The 22,688-nt window shown below is 45.5% G+C and overlaps 2 protein-coding genes across 5 annotated transcripts; both read left to right on the top strand.

Moving 5' to 3' along the window:
- Positions 1-4: 4 nt before the first annotated feature.
- On the top strand, positions 5-10,512 carry LOC106577780 (tetratricopeptide repeat protein 5). Of its 2 annotated transcripts, none has more exons than XM_014156118.2 (10): positions 5-295; positions 863-995; positions 2,075-2,286; positions 2,774-2,924; positions 3,183-3,274; positions 3,412-3,468; positions 3,611-3,757; positions 4,046-4,260; positions 9,159-9,303; positions 10,093-10,512. In XM_014156118.2, exons 1-10 carry the CDS (start codon positions 233-235, stop codon positions 10,210-10,212), a joined length of 1,335 nt encoding a protein of 444 aa, XP_014011593.1. In that variant the 5' UTR covers positions 5-232; the 3' UTR covers positions 10,213-10,512. The 2 variants fall into 2 exon arrangements, with proteins under 2 accessions (XP_014011593.1, XP_014011594.1); XM_014156119.2 differs by having other exon boundaries at positions 3,620-3,757.
- A 4,379-nt stretch (positions 10,513-14,891) lies between these two features.
- LOC106577781 (sal-like protein 4) lies at positions 14,892-21,497 on the top strand. 3 transcript variants are annotated; one of them, XM_014156120.2, is made up of 4 exons: positions 14,892-15,293; positions 15,820-15,949; positions 17,077-20,375; positions 20,574-21,497. In XM_014156120.2, exons 1-4 carry the CDS (start codon positions 15,186-15,188, stop codon positions 20,808-20,810), a joined length of 3,774 nt encoding a protein of 1,257 aa, XP_014011595.1. In that variant the 5' UTR covers positions 14,892-15,185; the 3' UTR covers positions 20,811-21,497. The 3 variants fall into 3 exon arrangements, with proteins under 3 accessions (XP_014011595.1, XP_014011596.1, XP_014011597.1); XM_014156121.2 differs by lacking the exon at positions 15,820-15,949 and having other exon boundaries at positions 14,893-15,293; positions 20,574-21,496; XM_014156122.2 differs by lacking the exons at positions 14,892-15,293; positions 15,820-15,949 and adding an exon at positions 15,312-15,438 and having other exon boundaries at positions 20,574-21,496.
- Positions 21,498-22,688: the final 1,191 nt, after the last annotated feature.

Genomic DNA, 22,688 nt, shown 5'->3' on the forward strand with positions numbered 1-22,688 from the left:
AGTCTGTTCAACAACAATACGACGTTTGTTGTTAGTTCATTAGCTAGCAATATGCGGTAAAAAAAATAAAAAAAATGACAACAAACTTGAGTTTATTACTTTCAGTAAATAAGAATGATTTAGCAAATAATAGTTTAATATTATCCAGCTACAGCATACCCCTCCAGGCCAGCAGGTGTCGTGTTGTCAATGTACTCTTCTCGAATTCTTCTTCCAACAACCACTGGAAAAGATGGCAGAAGTGGAGACGGATGGTGATCCTGCGACTGACAAAGATGATTTACAGATTTTAAAAGTATTGCAAAATATATTATTATCACTGCATGGAATATATTGCCATAATTAACCTTGCAATTGTAATGGACGTCTTATTTAAACAGTTACATCCCACCTTTCCTTTGTTGCTAGCTAGCTCTCCAGACTCGTTACTATAACAACTGTCATATTAATCGACCAAAATATTGTGGTTGATTGTACTGCACATTTTCTAACCGAGTTGGTTGTCTCTAAATCTGACGAGCCATCTGCTGATTATCGGTTAGTTAACTGTCTAACGTTAGCTTGGCTTGACTGACAATGTCTCTCAATCTTGGCTAGCCAGCTAAATTGGCGCCTGAGACGTCTAGCCATATGCAGCGATAGCTAGCTATCGTGCTGTGTCATCATCCCTCAATGCCAGTGAACATGCATGCACTCGTGCAAGGAAACCAACAGCATCAAGTGTATTTGCTGCATAGCAACACATTTCAAAATTACATTATTGTAACCTGATCTGGCTCATCATGATTGCATGCCACGCACCTAGCTAATGTCCTTAACAGGTATCAATAACAATTTCTCTCTTTCTCTCTTTCTGTATCAGGACCTAGTGGATGAGTTGTATCATTTTCGGGATCATTACTTTGAGACTCACAGTGTGGAGGATGCAAAGAGGAAACCGAGTGATGTGGCACAGGAGATGGAGAAGACACTAAAGAAGCTGGAGGAGAAAGAAGGTGAGATAAATGAACAGAAAAGAAAGACGTGTTCTGATTTGGTAACCACACATGTAAAAAATAATATACTGAGATTTTGCATGATAGCTTTGTATCCATTTGTCATTTAATGTGTAGCTACAAATATTTTACCACACTATTCAGTGCTCACAAAGCTTGCCTGACTAGTGAGTGATCTTTTTATGCATTATTAAATCATCAAAGACTTATGGTGACCCTCCATCTCTTCCAATCCAGAGTCATATAAGCACAGTTGTTGTCTACCAGCCTGCTGTCTCATGCAGTAGCAATTGAGCCTGGGGACGAGGTTACATAAGCACTGCTGACTGAGCTTAGCTTGGCATCCATGTGGGGTTACATACATTTACATTACAGTCATTTAGCAGACGCTCTTATCCAGAGCGACTTACAATAGTGAATGCATATATTTCATACATTTTTTTTTTTGTATATATATTTTTTTGTACTGGCCTCCCGTGGGAATTGAACCCACAACCCTGGCGTTGCACACACCATACTGGCGTTGCAAACACCGTGCTCTACCAACTGAGCCACAGGGGAGACATCTTTAAACACACAGCAAAAGTCAGTTGACTAAAGCAGTTGTTCCCAAACTGTGGGGGCGCTCCCTCTCGGGCAGGGGTCACCCCCCTCCCCCCAAAAATGACAAAGGTAACTACATTTCAAAATTGGGTAGTGCATCATCAGTTTTTCTCTTGTCATGTCAGTCATTGCATACCCTACAGTGCTATTTATAACTCAGAAATGTCCAGATCAACTAGCCCATGTCAGATAATGTTTTTCAGCTAGGTTTTTTAGCCAATAGATTTTGTTGTAATATTCAAGACACTCAAATATCACACGAATACACATTAGACATGGCAAAATGTATGTTAAGCTTTAAAACTGCAAAATGTTCTCTACGCCAACAAGAGGGATGTGAACAGTGCTTGTGCCCTTAGAAATAGACGTGGGGCGCGGGGATGCTCTCCAATGCTGGAAGGTGGGGCCTGAGTGAAAAGGTTTGGGAACCCCTAGACTAGAGAATCATCTCTTTGTCGTCCCTTCGTCTCCTCCAGAGTCGTATAAGCACACTGCTGAGTTCCTGATGCTGCGGGGCCGCTCCCTGGGGGTGGCTCCGGAGTTTAGCACCACCGCCGGGGAGTGCCTGTCCCGGGCCGTGAAGCTGGAGCCTGGACTAGTGGAGGGCTGGAACACACTGGGGGAGCAGTACTGGAAGAAAGGAGACCTGACCACCGCTAAGACCTGCTTCACTGGAGCCCTGCAGCAGGTTAGCAATAAGAACACACTAATCATGTGCTTTATTTGCATAGCTGGGCTTTTAATTCACAGACAGCATGAGTCACAAAGCTCTTCAGGTTAACTGGAGAGTGGTGTCGGTGCCGTGGTACTGTTGTTGTGTTTAGATCAAAACCTTACTGATCAAGAATAGAATTCATGTAAAGTGTTCAGAACTGGTTATAGCCCTAGTTATAGGTCTACATAAACAACAGCTGTTTATCACATCCTTTCAAGCCATAACTCTACCTCCTATTGTGTGCACCTTCCTTTGTCTCTTTCTACCTTTATTTTGTTTACGCTGGTCTGTTTTATTCTCTATTGCTACATCATAGAAATTGAACTACCCCCAAACCAATATCCAATTATTATTATTTTTAATGAGTGGGGCAGTCTCTGGCATACATGGTTGCTGGGGTCAACAGCTGTAACCGCTAGACCAAACAGGCGATCGCATCTCTTTTCTCCCTCCGTCCCAGAGTAAGAACAAAGTATCTCTGCGGAGTCTGTCCATGGTGCTGAGGCAGCTGCCAGGAGGGGGCGGTGATGAGCAGGGGAAGAGGGTGCTGGAGAGCGTGGCCATGGCCAGGCAGGCTGTACAGCTGGACGTCACCGACGGCACCTCCTGGTGTGAGTATGATGGATAGTCTCATAGCAGATTCATATTTTACAGTGGCTATGAGTTCAGAGAATTCAAGTGTGGGGGACACGGCCAGGGTTACTGGGGGTGGAGTATGCATACAGTTACATATGTTGTGTGAATAGGTTTGGCTGTAATTCAGGATCTCCAAAGAGAGGATAGAAGAACGTACATGTTGGTATGAGAAAGACGTCCTCTAGAACTGCATATGAGTGGATAGTGGATGATGTATTGATGAATGTTGGCAGACATCCTGGGGAACGCCTACATCTCCCTGTTCTTCACCTGCAGACAGAATCCACAGATGTCTCAGCAGGCTCTGAGTGCCTATGCACAGGCTGTGAGTACACACACATACCAAACTCAGTTGTATTTACAAAGCCTGACAGGATAGTATGAGTGGGTCAATTAGAATTGTGTGCAATAATCATTGTTAAGCACTATATAATTCCTTCCCTCCTCTGTTCTCTCTCCCAGGAGAAAGTGGACCGAACAGCAACCTCCAACCCCGATCTGCACTTCAATAGAGCCACGGTAAAACATTATCGTTGGCATATTCTGATATGATTCTTATAATATGCGTGTGGTAAATTACTTCAATAATTCCATTACACAGAAAAATGCATATAAAAGTCAACTGAAGCTAATGATCCATGCCTGTGTCTAACCCCTCCAGTTGTTTCAGTATGAGGAGATGTTTGGGTCTGCCCTGGGCGGGTACAGTCGCGCTGCGGCCCTGGACCCTGCGTGGGAGGATCCTCCAGAGAGGGAGAGGCAGCTGCTGGAATACCTGGAGAAACTCACAGCACTCACAGAGAACAAGGTAGGAACAGGAGAACCCTCCCACATACACACGCATACATTTACACACACACACATTCATATAGATAAACTGCACAGGGCACATTAGTCTCCATTCTACATCTATCAGCAGTTCATGTGATCTGTATAGGATATAAACTTAATAAAATATACAAACACATTTATTGTCAACTCCAGCACTAATGCAAATGTGTATCAGATAGAATTATAAATCAGCAGTAGGTGACAGCAGAGTCCTATGGTTTTCCACTGATAACAGCGTACCACTCTTTTTCTGTCATCCCTTCAGGGGAAGGTGAAGGCCCGGCGCCTGCGGACGATGCTCTCCAACCTCAGCCCATTGGCCCTGGGGCCGTGCTCCTCCCCTCAGTTCCGCTCCCCCGCAGGCCGTGTTGGGAGCCTGGAGCCCTGGACCCTGTCTGCCCTGACACACGGCCACAACGCTGGAGTGGCTGCCCTGGGAAAGGTGGTGTTCAGCCTGGCCTCAGAGGGACGCATGGCCTTGTGAGTTCCCCTTCCTCTAGTGTTAGACTACTATATGGAATATGGAGTCTACATACAGTTTACATACACCTTAGCCAAATACATTTAAACTCGGTTTTTCACAATTACTGACATTTAATCCTAGTAAAAATTCCCTGTCTTAGGTCAGTTAGGATCACCGCTTTATTTTAAGAATGTGAAATGTCAGAATAATAGTAGAGAGAATTATTTCAGCTTTTATTTCTTTCATCACATTCCCAGTGGGTCAGAAGTTTACATACACTCAATTAGTATTTGGTAGCATTGCCTTTAAATTGTTTAATTTGGGTCAAACGTTTCGGGTAGCCTTCCACAAGCTTCCCACAATAAGTCGGGTGAATTTTGGCCCATTCCTCCTGACAGCTGGTGTAACTGAGTCGGGTTTGTAGGCCTCCTTGCTCGCACATGCTTTTTCAGTTCTACCCACACATTTTCTATAGGATTGTGGTCAGGGCTTTGTGATGGCCACTCCAATACCTTGACTTTGTTGTCCTTAAGCCATTTTGCCACAACTTTCGAAGTATGCTTGGGGTCATTGTCCATTTGGAAGACCCATTTGCGACCAAGCTTTAACTTCCTGACTGATGTCTTGAGATGTTGCTTCAATATATCCACATAATTTTCCATCCTCATGATGCTATCTGTTTTGTGAAGTGCACCAGTCCCTCCTGCAGCAAAGCACCCCCAAAACATGATGCTGCCACTCCCGTGCTTCACGGTTGGGATGGTGTTCTTCGGCTTGCAAGCCTCCCCCTTTTTCCTCCAAATGTAACGATGGTCATTATGGCCAAACAGTTCTATTTTTGTTTCATCAGACCAGAGGACATTTCTCTAAAAAAGTACAATCTTTGTCCCCAGGTGAAGTTGCAAACCATAGTCTGACTTTTTTTATGGCGGTTTTGGAGCAGTGGCTTCTTCCTTGTTGAGCGGTCTTTCAGGGTATGTCGATATAGGAGTCGTTTTACTGTGGATATAGATACTTTTGTACCTGTTTTCTCCAGCATCTTCACAAGGTCCTTTGCTGCTGTTCTGGGATTGATTTGCACTTTTCGCACCAAAGTATGTTCATCTCTAGGAGACAGAACGCGTCTCCTTCCTGAGCGGTATTTTTTATTTATTTATTTATTTCACCTTTATTTAACCAGGTAGGCTAGTTGAGAACAAGTTCTCATTTACAACTGCGACCTGGCCAAGATAAAGCAAAGCAGTGCGACACGAACAACAACAACAGAGTTACACATGGAATAAACAAACGTACAGTCAATAACACAATAGAAAAAAAGTCTATATACAGTGCGTGCAAATGAGGTAAGATAAGGGAGGTAAGGCAATAAATAGGCCATTGTGGAGAAATAATTACAATTTAGCAATTAAACACTGGGGTGATAGATGTGCAGAAGATGAATGTGCAAGTAGAGATACTGGGGTGCGAGGAGAAGGGGGGAAAAAACGGTATGGGGATGAAGTAGTTGGATGGGCTATTTACAGATGGGCTGTGTACAGGTGCAGTGATCTGTGAGCTGCTCTGACAGCTGGTGCTTAAAGTTAGTGAGGGAGATATGAGTCTCCAGCTTCAGTGATTTTTGCAGTTCGTTCCAGTCATTGGCAGCAGAGAACTGGAAGGAAAGGCGGCCAAAGCAGGAATTGGCTTTGGGGGTGACCAGTGAAATATACCTGCTGGAGCGCGTGCTACGGGTGGGTGCTGCTATGGTGACCAGTGAACTGAGATAAGGCGGGGCTTTACCTAGCAAAGTCTTATAGATGACCTGGAGCCAGGTAGTTTGGCGACGAATATGAAGCGAGGGCCAGCCAACAAGACCATACAGGTCGCAGTGGTGGGTAGTATATGGGGCTTTGGTGACAAAACGGATGGCACACTGTGTACATTGAGTACAGTCATGGCCAAAAGTTTTGAGAATGACACAAATATTCATTTTCACAAAGTCTGGTGCCTCAGATTGTATGATGGCAATTTGCATATACTCCAGAATGTAATGAAGAGTGATCCGATGAATTGCAATTAATTGCAAAGTCCCTATTTGCCATGCAAATGAACTGAATCCCCCAAAAACATTTCCACTGCATTTCAGCCCTGCCACAAAAGGACTAGCTGACATCATGTCAGTGATTCTCTCGTTAACACAGGTGTGAGTGTTGACGAGGACAAGGCTGGAGATCACTCTGTCATGCTGATTGAGTTCGAATAACAGACTGGAAGCTTCAAAAGGAGGGTGGTGCTTGGAATCATTGTTCTTCCTCTGTCAATCATGGCTACCTGCAAGGAAACAAAAGCCGTCATCATTGCTTTGCACAAAAAGGGATTCACAGGCAAGGATATTGCTGCCAGTAAGATTGCACCTAAATCAACCATTTATCGGATCATCAAGAACTTCAAGGAGAGTAGTTCAATTGTTGTGAAGAAGGCTTCAGGGCGCCCAAGAATGTCCAGCAAGTGCCAGGACCGTCTCCTAAAGTTGATTCAGCTGCGGGATCGGGGCACCACCAGTACAGAGCTTGCTCAGGAATGGCAGCAGGCAGGTGTGACTGCATCTGCACGCACAGTGAGGCGAAGACTTTTGGAGGATGGCCTGCTGTCAAGAAGGGCAGCAAAGATGCCACTTCTCTCCAGGAATAACATCAGGGACAGACTGATATTCTGCAAAAGGTACAGGGATTGGACTGCTGAGGACTGGGGTAAAGTCATTTTCTCTGATGAATCCCCTTTCCGATTGTTTGGGGCATCCGGAAAAAAGCTTGTCCGGAGAAGACAAGGTGAGCACTACCATAAATGCTGTGTCATGCCAGCAGTAAAGCATCCTGAGACCATTCATGTGTGGGGTTGCCTCTCAGCCAAGGGAGTGGGCTCACTCTCAATTTTGCCTAAGAACACAGCCATGAATAAAGAATGGTACCAACACATCCTCCGAGAGAAACCTCTCCCAACCATCCAGGAACAGTTGGGTGACGAACAATGCCTTTTCCAGCATGATGGAGCACTTTGCCATAAGGCAAAAGTGATAACTAAGTGGCTCGGGGAACAAAACATTGATATTTTGGGTCCATGGTCAGGAAACTCCCCAGACCTTAATCCCATTGATAACTTGTGGTCAATCCTCAAGAGGCGGGTGGACAAACAAAAACCCACAAATTCTGACAAACTCCAAGCATTGATTATGCTAGAATGGTCTGGCATCATTCAGGATGTGGCCCAGAAGTGAATTGACAGCATGCCAGGGCGGATTGCAGAAGTCTTGAAAAAGAAGGGTCAACACTGCAAATATTGACTCTTTGCATCATCTTCATGTAATTGTCAATAAAAGCCTTTGACACTTATGAAATGCTTGTAATTATACTTCAGTATTCCATAGTAACATCTGACAAAAATATCTAAACACACTGAAGCAGCAAACTGAAGCAGCAAACTTTGTGTCATTCTTTGTGTCATTCTCAAAACTTTTGGCCACGACTGTAGAGTGTTTGAGGCTATTTTGTAAATGGCATCGCCGAAGTCAAGGATCGGTAGGATAGTCCGTTTTACGAGGGTATGTTTGGCAGAATGAGTGAAGGATGCTTTGTTGCGAAATAGGAAGCCGATTCTAGATGTAATTATGGATTGGATATGCTTAATGTGAGTCTGGAAGGAGAGTTTACAGTCTAACTAGACACCTAGGTATTTGTAGATGTCCACATATTCTAAGTCAGAACCTTCCAGAGTAGTGATGCTGGACGGGCGGGCAGGTGTGGGCAGCGAACGGTTGAAGAGCATGTATTTAGTTTTACTAGCATTTAAGACCAGTTGGAGCCCAAGGAAGGACAGTTGTATGGCATTGAAGCTCGTCTGGAGGTTAGTTAACACAGTGTCCAAAGTAGGGCCAGAGGTATACAGAATGGTATCGTCTGCGTAGAGGTGGATCAGAGAATCACCAGCAGCAAGAGCGACATCATTGATGTGTACAGAGAAAAGAGTCAGCCCGAGAATTGAACCCTGTGGTACCCCCATAGAGACTGCCAGAGGTCCGGACAACAGGCCTTCCGATTTGACACACTGAACTCTGTCTGCGAAGTAGTTAGAGAACCAGGCGAGGCAGTCATTTGAGAAACCAAGGCTTTTGAGTCTGCCGATAAGAATGTGGTGATTGACAGAGTCGAAAGCCGGTATGACAGCTGCGTGGTCCCATGGTGTTTATACTTGCGTACTATTCTTTGCACAGATGAACGTGGTACCTTCAGGCGTTTGGAAATTGCCCCCAAGGATGAACCAGACTTGTGGAGGTCTAGAATTTTTTTTCTGAGGTCTTGGCTGATTTCTTTTGATTTTCCCGTGATGTCAAGCAGAGGCACTGAGTTTGAAGGTAGGCCTTGAAATACATCCACAGGTACACCTCCAATTGACTCAAATTATGTCAATTGGCCATTCAGAAGCTTCTAAAGCCATTACATAATTTTCTGGAATTTTCCAAGCTGTTTAAAGGCACAGTCAACTTAGTGTATGTAAACTTCTGACCCACTGGAATTGTGATACAGTGAATTATAAGTGAAATAATCTGTCTGAAAACAATTGTTGGAAAAACTACTTGTGTCATGCATAAAGTAGATGTCCTAACCAACTTCCCAAAACGATAGTTTTTTAACAAGAAATTTGTGGAGTGGTTGAAAAACTAATTTTAATGACTCCAACTTAAGTGTATGTAAACTTCCGACTTCAACTGTACCTTCTTCTGCATGTTTGGGATGATGGAAGTAAGTTGCCGTCTACATGCCCCTTTGTTTGAAGGTGTATGAACTGAAGGGCTATAATACTGTATGTTTTGCCTTGCTGGGGTACATTTGCTATGGTTGATAGACAGTGATATGATACTGTGTCTTTCTCTGTCTCCCAGTACGTTTGGCATGGTGGACAGTGAGGAAACGTGCTGCGTGGTCATGGTCTATAACACAGCAGACAACTGGGGAGTTCTGATTGGAGACTCTGTGGTCATCCCGGAGCCCCAGGTCAAACGCCACAGTGTAGCACACAATGACCAGGTTAGTGTGTCTTTCTCTACAGCTTACATGGATCTTTACACACTTTTAACTTACAATTACATCACAATCATTGTATCTACTTTTGCTGAATGCACTGATTTTAGGTGTCTCTGAATCTGAGTGTCCTCTAAATGTGATTGTGGGGACACCCTCATAACTCGAGTGAGATAAAAAATAAAAAAAATAGCATACAATGAGCTCTACTGTGATTTTGGCAGAGCATGGCCTAACGGTCCAAGTCTCAGGCCCTGGGAAGGAACATTTTAAAGGCCCATCTCCTGGCTTCGTAGGGGAAATGCTGCAGTTTAAGCTAATATCCTGTAATTCTACATATTTTGCCATGAGACAGAGAGAAAACTTAGCAGTTTTAAAGCTTAAATGTCATTGTATTTATGTTTTAATAAATTTTTATTTGGGGAGGGGGCAATACAGGAAGTATTGAACTGAAAACATGTATAATTGGTGGAGTACTGTAGATACCAATATCCCTGTGAGCCTTCCAAGCCCGTGTTGGCCAGGGTTAAGAACGAAAATTGGAGATTAATAATATTACATCATCTAAATTTATTCCAAGGATCCCTTGGCCAAAATGTTTAAACTGTTGTTTTTCATCATATTCATAAAAAATCAATATGTGTGTGCATACATAGCCAAAGACAGACTCTGTTAGACTTAATTATCAAAACTGACATCACTTGAACTCCACCAAGGCTACTACAGATCTAGGTGGTCTCTTCATTTCTGATTTTCACAATCTATTATCTCTCCTCTCTCCTGGCCCTGCTGTAGACGTTTGACTTCCGCAGTATACGAGTGGACTCCCCTCTGCTCCTCATCGTCAACGGCAAGAGACAGAACGTCCAGGCTCAAACTGCAGCCTCAGTCAGCTACAAGCCCCAGAGCGAATGAGAGAAGGGGGGATGATAGAGGGAGTGGGAGCAGACAGACAGGGAGCCAGGAAGGAGCGTGAAGAGCCTGTGTGCCTGTATTTTTTTTATGTCTTAGTTTTGTAAATAGTAGATCCTTGTTCGTAAATGTCTTTAGGAATACACTGTTTGTACATATTTATTAATATTTGTGTTTGTATTTTGTTAAAGTGGGAGGGAGGCTGGAGGATTTTGTAAATTACTGACTACTAATATGATAATTAATTGTGGTGAAGATGGTGTCAGACATGGGTTCAAGACATTAAAACAAACAGGTCTCCAACTTTTGCTTTGTCATTAGTTTATGTAGTTGATCATCTTTCACCATGATGTTAGTCAAACCTTCCATAGTGAAAAAGAACACTGTCACGCTCGCTGCCTATCCGAACTCGGAAACAACGTTTCACTTTTGAATGTCGATCTCTGTAGCTAGCTAGTCAATACATAGTGAACGGTTCCCAGACGGGGCAACTTTTTCTGAGCCAGTCGAAATCACGCATCAACGTCATTATTATTAATACTTTTTTTTTTTTAACCTTTATTTAACTGGACATACTGTATCATATCCAAGTAAATGCCAATAGAAAAAAAGCTCAAACAAAGGAAAATGCAGCTATTGTACTGTCATTCCCAGTTCAATGTTTGACGTGACTGAGTTAGTTGAAGTTGGCTAGCTAGCTTGCAAGTGACAACAACGTTATCTAGCCTGCATAGCAACCATTTTGTTTAGAAATTAAGACCAGTCCTTTTGCATAGCAACTTTGCAAAAAGATTTACGTTTAAACGACTGGTTTGCGTCTGTCGCAATATGACCAACATAACAACCACATTTTTGTCCGGACTATATTATATCTCTTCTGCTGGAAGAATTAAATTGGATGAATTGATTTACACCATTTACCTGTGACTGTATTCATGATACAGCACTGCTTCTCGTGCCTTATTGCTTAAATGCAGACGGGTACCAAACCAACATTGTCTCAGTATTAGAATAAAAATGAGTCTTCTATTAATTCTAATCCTGGAATTTTAATTCAAGTCTCAGTAATTTTTGAGTAAGGGGGCTTTCTGATCACCCCTGGGAAACAGGTGGGAGGTGGTAAACTGAAGCTATTTTTGTCAAGTTGATTTTCCCCTTTCATAGACAGTACACTAATTATGCCCTGTTTTGTCTCAACCTCGTCTCAAATTGCTTTCTCTGTCTTGTACTCTGTATTGTGTACCCACTCTTCTCTATACATTCTCCACTATGTCTCCATTACAAATCCTAACTTGAGATCCGCTTGCACAAGTTCATTTAACTCTTGTAAGGACAACAGTGCCTGAATTCATGTGAAAGCCAGAGTATTTTTACATACTGGTTTCTAGTTATGTTTCAGGCCTATAGGAAATCACTATCTCCCTCTTGGATTTTCCCTCCCTCTCTTTCTCTAACCTGTGTTGAACTCTGGGTCCTGGCTGGCATGTTGTCTGTCCTCCACCACCATATTGAGCAGTCTCGGCGAGTCATTGAGCCACTACTAAAGGACACCAATAATAAGAGGAGACTTGCTTGGGCCAAGAAACACGAGCAATGGACATTAGACCGGTGGAAATCTGTCCTTTGGTCTGATGAGTCCAAATTTGATATTTTTGGTTTCAACCGCCGTGTCTTTGTGGGATGCAGAGTAGGTGAACGGATGATCTCCACCATGAAGCGTGGAAGAGGAGGTGTGATGGGGTGCTTTGCTGGTGACACAGTCTGTGATTTATTTAGAATTCAAGGCACACTTAACCAGCATGGCTACCACAGCATTCTGCAGCGATGCGCCATCCCATCTGGTTTGCACTTATTTGGGACTATCATTTGTTTTTCAACAGGACAATGGCCCAAAAACACACCTCCAGGCTGAGCCTCCCGAGTGGCGCAGCGGTCTAAGGCACTACATCGCAGTGCAAGAGGCGTTACTACAGACCAGGGTTTGATCCCGGGTTGTATCACAACCGGCCGTGATCGGGAGTCCCATAGGGCGGGGCACAATTGGCCCAGCGGCGTCCGGGTTAGGGGAGGGTTTGGCCGGAGTAGGCTGTCATTGTAAATAAGAATTTGTTCTTAATTGACTTGCCTAGTTTTACAAAAATAAAGGCTGTGTAAGGGCTATTTGAACAAGGAGAGTGATGGAGTGCTGCATCAGATGATCTGAACTCCACAATCACCCGACTTCAACCCAATTGAGATGGTTTGGGATGAGTTTGACTGCAGAGTGAAGAAAAAGCAGCCAACAAGTGCTTAGCATATGTGGGAACTCCTTCAAGACTGTTGGAAAAGCATTCCTCATGAAGCTGGTTGAGAGAATGCAAAGCTGTCATCAAGGCAAAGGGTGGTTGCTTTGAAGAACCTCAAGTATAACATTTATTTTGATTTGTTTAACACTTTTTTGGTTACTACATGATTCCATATGCGTTATTTCAAAGTTTGATGTCTTCACTACAAAAACTTGAATGAGTAGGTGTGTCCAAACTTTTGACTGGTACTGTATATACAGGGACTAAGGAAAGTATTCAGACCCCTTGACTTTTTCCACATTTTGTTACATTACAGCCTTTGAAATTGATTAAATCGATTTTTCCCCTCATCAATCTACACACAATACCCCATAATGACAAACAAAAACAGGTTCAGAAATGGGAGACTGAAATATCGCATTTAAATAAGTATTCAAACCCTTTGCTATGTACTTTGTTGAAGCACATTTGGCGGTGATTAAAGCATCGAGTGTTCTTGGGTATGACGTTACAAGCTTGTCACACCTGTATTTGGGGAGTTTCTCCCATTTTTCTCTGCAGATCCTCTCAAGCTCTGTCTGGTTGGATGGATGGGGAGCATTGCTGTGCAGCTATTTTCAGGTCTCTCCAGAGATGTTCGTTTGGGTTCAAGTCCAGGCTCTGGCTGGGCCACTCAAGGACTTTCAGAGACGTGTCCCGAAGCCACTCCTGCGTTGTCTTGGCTGTGTGCTCAGGGTCGTTGTCCTGTTGGAAGTTGAACCATCGCCACAGTCAGGTCCTGAGCACTCTGGAGCAGGTTTTCATCAAGGATCTCTCTGTACTTTGATTCGTTCATCTTTCCCATCTTTCCCCCCCAATGTTCCCTGGCAGTATGCCCAGAACATTGCTTTGAGAATCAATAGGGGTATCTCAGTTTCAAGGTCTCAGCTTGGAGAGAACAAACCTCATGAGGTATTGGTCGATCACATGCAGGAACTAAACGTTAATGATGAATTAATGATGAATAATGAATCATGTAAATCATGCTAATATAACTTGTCTGTGTAAGCAGTATATCAGAGAACTAATGGGACTGCCCCGGCAGAGCTCCCGACTGAGATGTACTATGGTGCATTTAAGTTTGTTGGAACCTGTCCAGCTTGCTGATAATAAAGAATTATTAATTTAATATTAACTTCAGGTATCCCTGGTGGTAATTTCCACGACAGTGTACTACAAGTTCAATGGTGTTATTGTTTTTTTGCATTCATTTTTACTAGTTGTATTTTTTTGGTAGATTTTTACACACTTAATTTATTTCATCGACTGGTGATACTACCCTTTTGGTGCATTGGTTTAATGCAGGCAAATCTTTGTGCACTCATTGTTTTAATGCAATTAATACAGGCAATCATTTTCTTTCCATTTAATTAACCATTTGCTTTTCTTTCCTGTCCTCGTGCATTGAATGGGACATGTCATATACAGTATGTGAGACACCTCCTTAATTGTTTTTCCTTTTCTCCCTCTGTCTCTTTTTGTACCACTCCTCCACGTGTTACAGGACTAACATCAGGGGGTGGAAGAGGGGCACTGTGCCTGAGCAGCACTGGATCCAGGAGTTCAAATTGAGAGAGATGAGATGCTCACTCAACTGTGTCCAGTGCGCCATTGTCGCAGATTCCCATCTCTGCTTTTTACGTAGAGCTCTACCTGCGCACAAGAACACTGGCAGAAGGATGGGTCAGTGCGTAGGATCACATGTAATGGAACACGTGCATGTTCTGATACGGAATGGATGGAAACGCCTCAACATTCTCACACCACCTCTTTGTTGATATTTAGCCATATGTAAATCAGTGTGCAAATGGGTCCCATTCATTCAGTAATGGTGGACATATAGACAGTCATGAACCCCCTTGCCCTCCACGTGAATATTTAGCATATAATGATCATATATATTGCAAGCAATGATAAGGCTATTATTATTTCCTTGTTTCTTGACCACTTGTTGAGTATTAAAGGATAAATTACCCAAAATAAAAATAGCAATTCATGTAGGCCTATTTGTTTAATATTCTGAATTTGTTATTTATTAATTTATGCTAAACTTTTTCTATCACTTAATTCCCCCAAATGGTATGCTTAAAATAATTCATAGTAATCTCGGCAAAATCTCAGAAAGCTCGTCAACAAATTCTAGTTGAATGGGTTCAAACAGCATGTAACAAGTAAAGTCATATGCTACTTTGATTTATTCATGTGGATTTTAACACCCAGGATGATCTTTGATTGAGAGTTTAGTGATGGCGTGGAGAAAATACGCAAAACACAGAGAAAAGGGAGAACCAGGGAGTCTGTGTTCTGCGCCATTGAAATGCAAATATCAGTGAGGAACAAGAAGAGGTGTGTGTCTGTGTGTCTCTGTTTGTGTGTGCCTGCGTAGGGGAGCGGGGGAGGTGTGGCGCAAGTTTTGGACAGCGAGAGAGACTACTTTAGGAAAACAGCCACACACGCACTCTCCGCAGCTCATATGACGGTGCATTTATAGGGATTTCTGCCCCTCTTTGATTTCTTCCATGCAAGGGACCAACGAGCTATACCGTTGTCTAGATGCCATTTAGAAATTCAACATTTCCTGAAATGTGAGTTCGGATTCTGGAACGTGAAGCCTACAAGTGCGTAAAGTGGCCAGTGTTATTTATTCGGCGAATGCCCCCCTTCTCTCAGTCTCCTCGTGAATCATGTCACGCCGGAAGCAGAAACGACCGCAGCAGCTCGTTAACTCGGACCAGGGGGGCACGCGGATACTATCGCACGGTGAGAAAAGTTTATTATGCTTATTCTAAGGCATGCGTCTGTTTTTTCCCCCTAGGATATTTCCCATAGTTCTATGAATGAATCAACAAGCAAAGTTACAGGTCGGAATTTACAACTATGATGACGTTCAATAGGGTTAAACAAGGTAACGTTATAAGATGGCTTTGTTTGCAGAAACTGCAGTTAAAATCCTGTTAGGTAGTAGGCCTTAAGTCAAAGTTTGTTTATTTTGTTACATTTTATATGTAAATTCCTCAAATGTTTCCTTTCACATCTAAAAAGTCATTTTACTCAGGCGACCAATCAGCATAAATTGATATGTGTATCTCTGTGCTTTGTTCGCATATTTTAATTGCAAAAAGTAATTTGCTCTTGCAATAAGTTCGTTTAGTGGACTGCATTCTGGTGTAGCTCTGCAATGGACCCCAGTAGTGGAGTCCCAGGTACTTGAGGGCTGGCCCTGTAAACTTTTCCCTGTGGCCTGGATGATAATATCCATCTGTGACCATTTTTCTGTGATGTTTAGTCCTCTAGGAAACTAACAGGCTGCTCAGGGCTGACAACTGGAGGTCTTTCATTACTTAGACGACAGTCTCCCTATTCATCAACAATAAGGCTGGATCGGTGGGGGGAAAAAGCTGGAGGGGGTATTTTTGGTAAAGATCTCTCATTCTCTCTGCTTCTATTCTCTTCTCCATGCTTTTCTCCCTCATGTTTCCTTTCCTCCTTGTTCTCCCCACTTTTCTACCCTCTCAATGCTCACTGAATGCTCCCCTCTCCACCCCTCCTACCCTATTGACTCGATGTGTTAAATGCATTTTAGAGGGGGGGTGCAGAATGTTTGCACCTTAACTTGCATTTAACATTTTCAACACCTTAGAAAATACAAATGACTTCTTAGAAGTTCTACAGGTACATTTCCATAGAGGTGAACTTGTTTTAAATAAACTTGTTTTGCACACTTTGATGTCTGCGAAGAGAACCAAGCAAGACTATTTAGCAGCAGCTCCTAGTACAGTCATCCATTTCATCACCGTGTCCCTCTGGGAGGGAATAGTTAGTCTTCCATTGTCCATACTCCCCTCCCCCTTCTTTTCTCTCTCTCACTCTGTGCTCAAGATTCTGAAAGAATTTGACCCCAGAGCTCTAAAGGTCAGATGAGTAGACCAATCACAAGCCTCTGGACAGTGCCCAGTACCCTTAGCATGTCCCGACCTCTGACCCCTGATGTGACGTCGGGAGGGGGGGGAGGGTGAATAGGTAGATGAAAGTAGTGAACTGCTGCAGTGAGGAGCGGGTTAAGAGGGGTTATGGGTTGTCTTGAAAATGGCCATTGTCCGTTAAAGCGTTGTCATGGCAGCAAGGTGGTCTGCAAGCTTTTGTGTGGTAAGAATACATTTGGAGAGTTTTGCTCAGGGAAGAGGAAGTGGACGGAAGACTAGATAATATCATAAAGAGGGAAAGACTGACTCAGTATGTTTGTAGACTATTAATCAATATCTGCTAATGCATTTCTTTACAAGAGAAAGCAACTTTAAGCTTGGGATTTAAATATGAAACAATTGTTGTAATCAATGATTACAGTTAAAGGTTTGGACTTTGCGACTTACTTTGACCCACACTTCAATCCAATAGAGCATGTAGCCTTGCACCCGGCCTTTCATGGTTCTTATGGGGACTTAACATCAATGAATTTGATCACGAAACTGAACTTTCCATTTGGTGGAATAGAGTGATGAAGGGGCACTAGTCTTAATTCTTCTTTTTCTCTCTCTGTCCATAGACGACCAGCTGTTAGCCAAGTCACCTTCCACGTCTCTGGGCTCCGAACTGACCTTCTCTGGGTCCTCATCGTCGTCCCCCACCTCCCTCGAAGATCACCAGCCCCCCCTGGCCCCTCGGTCATCACCTGGGGGTCTCCACGGACCCTCCCTCCCCAGTGAGAGCTCTTCGCCCCCTCACTGGCCCAGCCACATCGCCCCCTATACCACCACCTCCCTCCCCAACACCCATTCATCCCTCTCTCCAGACTTCCCTCACCCCTCCTTATCCTCGCAGACGCAATCCCTGCCACTCAACCTCAATCAGACATCGGGCCACTGCCTCTCCCATCAGGCCCACTCCCACGCCACTATGACCTCACCACAGATGGGCAGCTCTGCCACCACCACCACCACCACTACCTCTTCCTTGTCTTCCTCCCTCCCTCCCCGCCAGGAGAGCACCAGTCCTGGGCATCAGAACGGCTCCAGCCCACTGGTGCCGGGGCTAGGCCAGATCCAGGTGCCCCTGACCCTGGCTGTGGTCCTGGAAGAGCTGAGGGTGCTGCAGCAGAGGCAGATCCACCAGATGCAGATGACTGAGGAGATCTGTAGGCATGTTCTCCGGCTAGGAGGTGCCATCTATACCCAAGACACCTCCCAGGTTGGTAGTGGAGAGAACCACCAAAGATCCACAGCAGGATCCCCCTCCCCAACACACCATTCCTATTCAGCCCCTGTCTCATCCTCGGCCTCTCCTCTCCTGGCCTGCCTCCCCTCCCTCCTCCCTCAGCCCGCTGTCTCCAAGCCCAGCCTCTCCTCTCACAGTAATGGGACCAGAGCATCACACTCTACCTCGCCCTCCACCACTTGGAGCTCCTCAATAGCATCCTCCATGCATCCTCTGTCCCTGGGCCTGCCCCCGCGCTACCTCCATGAGAAATCCTCCAACACCTCCCCGTTCGGCCACAGCAACGGGGTCAGCTTCACCGCCCCGCCCCTCCCCACCACCAGCCACTCCCAGGACCACCTGCTGCTGTCCAGCTCCTCCTCGGCTGGGTCCTCATCTGCAGTGCGTCCACAGCATGCCTGTAAGTTTTGTGGTAAGGTCCTGAGCAGCGATTCCTCGCTACAAATCCACCTACGCTCCCACACGGGGGAGAGGCCCTACCTTTGTCCTGTCTGCCTCAGCCGTTTTACCACCCGCGGGAACCTCAAGGCTCACTTCCTGCGCCACCGTGAACAGAACCCGGAACTGTCGCTCTCGCTGCTCCCTCCGGCTCTGGAGCAGCCCGCCCCCGTCGCCACCACTGCAGGCCAGAGACGCAGGAAGCGCCGGGCGGAAGATGAGGAGCCGCCGTTCGGTGGCGTGAAAGGAATGACAGAAGGAATGGCGCTCAGTTTCCTGTCCGGGGCGTCTCCTCGGCCTTCTCCTTCATCTATGCCTATGCCACCCAGTATGGACATGGCGCTGTTGTCCACGGCTCACTCCCTGCTACAGCTGAACAGGGCCTCCGCTGCAGCAGCCAGTGCCTCAGGTAGTGTGTTACCTTCATCATCATCATCCTCCTCATCCTCCATGGGTGGCCAGTTCAAAGGGGTGAAGCAGCAGAGGTTCGATGAGAACACCCCTCCACACTCCACCATCCATCCAGGCTCTCCCTACTCTCAGCTGGCCGTCTTCCCCAAGATCCTCTTCCCCGGAGGACCCTCACCCCACCACCTCGCCCTCCTCTGTCCCCCAGGGACCCACCCCACTGCCTCTCATCTCACCTCCCCCCACTCCCAGCTCCCCTACCCTCCCTACTCCAAACCTCAGACGTCCTCGTCCTCCACCACCTCCTTCACCCAAACTTCCGACACCTCAAAGTTGCAGCGGCTGGTCATGAAACTGGAGAAGCAGCACCAGGGAGGGGGCCAGTCGTCCTCCTTTGGCCCAGCAGACGGCTTTTTCTCAAACAGGGACACCCACGGCCACGACCTGACCACCAACTCCTACCGCAGGGAGATGATGGCAGCCCTGGGCCTCAACCCCAGCCCTGGGGCCATGGTGAGCAGCAACAGCCAGGCACAGGATCTCCCTGGATCCACAAATCCCGCCCTGTCTCCGAATCAGTGTGGGGTGTGCCTGCGGGTGCTCTCCTGCCCCAGGGCCCTGAGTCTCCACCAGGCCACCCACCTGGGTGAACGCCCCTTCCCCTGTAAGCTGTGTGGACGCTCCTTTTCCACTAAGGGAAGCCTGAGGGCCCACCTCGCCACCCACCGCGCCCGCCCGGCCAACTCCCGCACCCAGAACTCCTGCCCGCTGTGCCCGCGCAAGTTCACCAACGCCCTGGTGCTGCAGCAACACATCCGTATGCACCTGGGGGGTCAGATACCCCCGGGGGGAGAGGGGGAGGAAGGTACAAATATGGCCCAAGAAGATCCCACCGATCTGAGCCAGATGACCACAGACTCTCGAGCCAAACCCTGCCTCCAAGGCCTCCACCCCCTGGCCTTAACAATGACCAGCTCCATCTCTAACCCACTGGTCAGCAACATGGACTCAGGAGGTCCAGCGACCAAGGAATCCCATGCAGCTGACCCGAGCCCCCATATAGAGGTGGAGTCTGAACCCTCTCCCTCCACTGCCAGCATTAGCCCACCTCTGACCCATAATCCCTCCCCAGAAGACCCCATGCTCCTGGGGGAAAGATCTGAGTCTGACAACGGCCCCGCTGGAGCCTCCATAGAAGACTCGCAAGACTCCCCAGCTGACCTCTCTAACACCAGCCCAAGTAGGCGATCTTCCTTGAGCAGCTCCCAGCCCGCCTCTGTGGTGGAGGGTGACGTAGAGTTGAAGGAAAACATCCCTCTCGCCCTCTGTGTCCACAGACCGGGTGTGGATACTGATAGTAGTAGGTCAGGAAGGCTCACTAACAGCTCTGGGTCGACCACAGAGAACCAGACCGACTCTCCAGATGGACTCCTCACCCCGAACTCCCCTGCCACCCTCAACCCCTCCCCCACGCTCACCCTCCCTGCCAGCCATAAAGCAGCCCAAGAGCCAGCCCCCCAGGCCTCTACTATCACCCCACAGGAGCCCAGTCCTGAAGGGGAAATGGCCCCATCTGAAGGGGAGAGCGAGGGCGCAGCACCCAGTGATACCTCATCAGTAATGGTGCCTGAGAGTGAGAAAGAGACCCTTAGCTCCGCGGAGGAGAGTGATCGGGCTCCAGAGGAACCAGAGGCCTCCCAGCTAGCCACCCCAGCATCAACGCCCTCCAAACCCTACTCCTGCACTCTGTGTGGGAAGGCATACGCCAGCCGCAGTGGATTAAAGGTAAGCATAAGATAAGGATGGATCGTATTAGAACCATACGTTCCAATTGATACACAGAACACTTGACAGAAGCTAAATTGTGATTCTTGAGCTTTGTCTATTCCTCATGTCTTACTGTGTTTTCATGCTAGCAAGTGTATTCTAGTTAAAGTAATTGATCACTTAACCAATAGCATTTTTCTGTGTTTCCAACAACAGGGACACATGAAGACACACCCTGTGTTGACCAACGTCCCCGCCGAGACTTCTCCCGCCACCCTGACCAATGACACTGTGGAGGATCAGAGTTCTCTTTCAGCCAATGGGAACAGTGGAGAGCAGGATGAAAAGGAACGGCTGGCCAAATCTCCTGAGAAACTCGTTACCTTAGAAGATCAGCCAATCACTGCTGGTTCTGGGGAGGAAGCAGAGCAACCTGCGGACACTACTGAGTAAAACGGCTGCTGAATGGTGTCAGTCATTTTTTATTTTTTATTAAAGGCCCTGATGAGGGAATGTATTTTCATCATAGAATTAGAATTGATTCTAAAAAGATTGATTCTTATTCTGTGTAATTTTGCTACTAGTCAGTTGGGTCTATTTTGTCTATAATAAAATGTTAGATTGTTGTGAAGTACTAATTCAGTCAGCATCTCAGCATGGTTACGATACCACTATCTCAAAGAACACGAAGAGGCCTTATTTGACGATACGATGTCACAGAATTCTCGTGTAGTGTAACGGCACACAATGAAGTTTGTGTGTTGGATCGCAATAGAATAGATAAGCAGGGATGTATGTTTTAGAGAGCAGCTAGTTCTAGTCAAACATATGAATGAAATGTCTATTTGGATTGTGGAATGGGAATGAAGTGAAGGTGAAATATCACTCTAGGATATATGGTACGCGTGCCATACCAAAACAGGCCAGTGCAGTAGTGGCGGTTTTCTTGTATACTGAACAAAAATATAAATGCAACGTGTAAAGTGTTGATCCCATCTTTCATGCGCTGAAATACAATATCCCAGAAATGTTCCATATGCACAAAAAATGTATTTTCCCCAATTTTGTGCACAAATTCATTTACATCCCTGTTAGTGAGCATTTCTCCTTTGCCAAGATAATCCATCCACCTGACAGGTGTGGCATATGAAACAGCATGACCATTACACAGGTGCACCTTGTGCTGGGGACAAAAGTTTAGTCACACAACACAATGCCACAGATGTCTGAAGTTTTGAGGGAGCGTTCAATTGGCATGCTGTCTGCAGGAATGTCCATCAGATCTGTTGCCAGATAATTTAATGTTAATTTCTCTACCATATGTTGTTTTAGAGAATTTGGCAGTATTTCTAACCGGAGACCACGTGTAACCATGCCAGCCCAGGACCTCCACATCTGTCTTATTCACCTGCGGGATTGTCTGAGACTAGCCATCCGGGCAGCAGATGAAACAGGAGTATTTCTGTCTGTAATAAAGCCCTTTTGTGGGGAAAAACAAATTCAAATTGGCTGGGCCTGGCTCCCAAGTGGGTGGGCCTATGCCCAGTCATGTGAAAGCCATAGATTAGGGCCTAATTTATTTCAATTGACTCATTTTCCATATATGAACTGTTAACTAAGTAAAATTGTTGGATGTTGTGTTTATATTTTTGTTCAGTATACATATTAACCGTGGTTGCTATGTGTATGTTTATTTACATTTATTTTTTACAGACTTTTCACTTTTTAAACTGTCTTGCTGCTGGACTGTTGTTTCAATGGAGTTGCACTGACTTTGTACATTGCTGCCCATACATCCATTGAAACAGTGATGATGAAAATGTGGATGATACTGACGATGATTGTTACACTGACCAGTCTGTATATACAATGTATGTTGGCAATCCTGGTTCCCGCTGTTATGATTGACCATACAGCAGCAACTTTTAGACGTGAACAACAATGCGCTACATTGGTGATTGTAGTCGGTTTATCCATAATTGATTGGATGTCTGCACAGGGACGTATTGAAGTAGCCTGGAATTCAAACAGATGGTGCTTATGCTTCACTGTTGTGAAGTTTGGGTACCAGGCTAGAATAAACCAACTGAACCTCCCAAGGACCAGAATGAATTATGTCTTGATAGATTTACATTATCCCTCCATGTCTTTTGTCTCTCTACCTCTAACCTCTCTTTTTCTCCCTTTCTCTCCTCCTCTACCATCTCTCTCCCTCTCTCAAAGCACTTGAGAGTTCAAGTTTTCGGCTACATCCTACATTAGATCGGTTTAGTTTTTGTACTTTTTTTAGCCTTTGTATGGTTTTTCCCAACCATTGTTTTTGTAGTTGTG

This window comes from Salmo salar, chromosome ssa18, assembly GCF_905237065.1.
Source record: "Salmo salar chromosome ssa18, Ssal_v3.1, whole genome shotgun sequence".
Taxonomy (NCBI): Eukaryota; Metazoa; Chordata; class Actinopteri; order Salmoniformes; family Salmonidae; genus Salmo; species Salmo salar.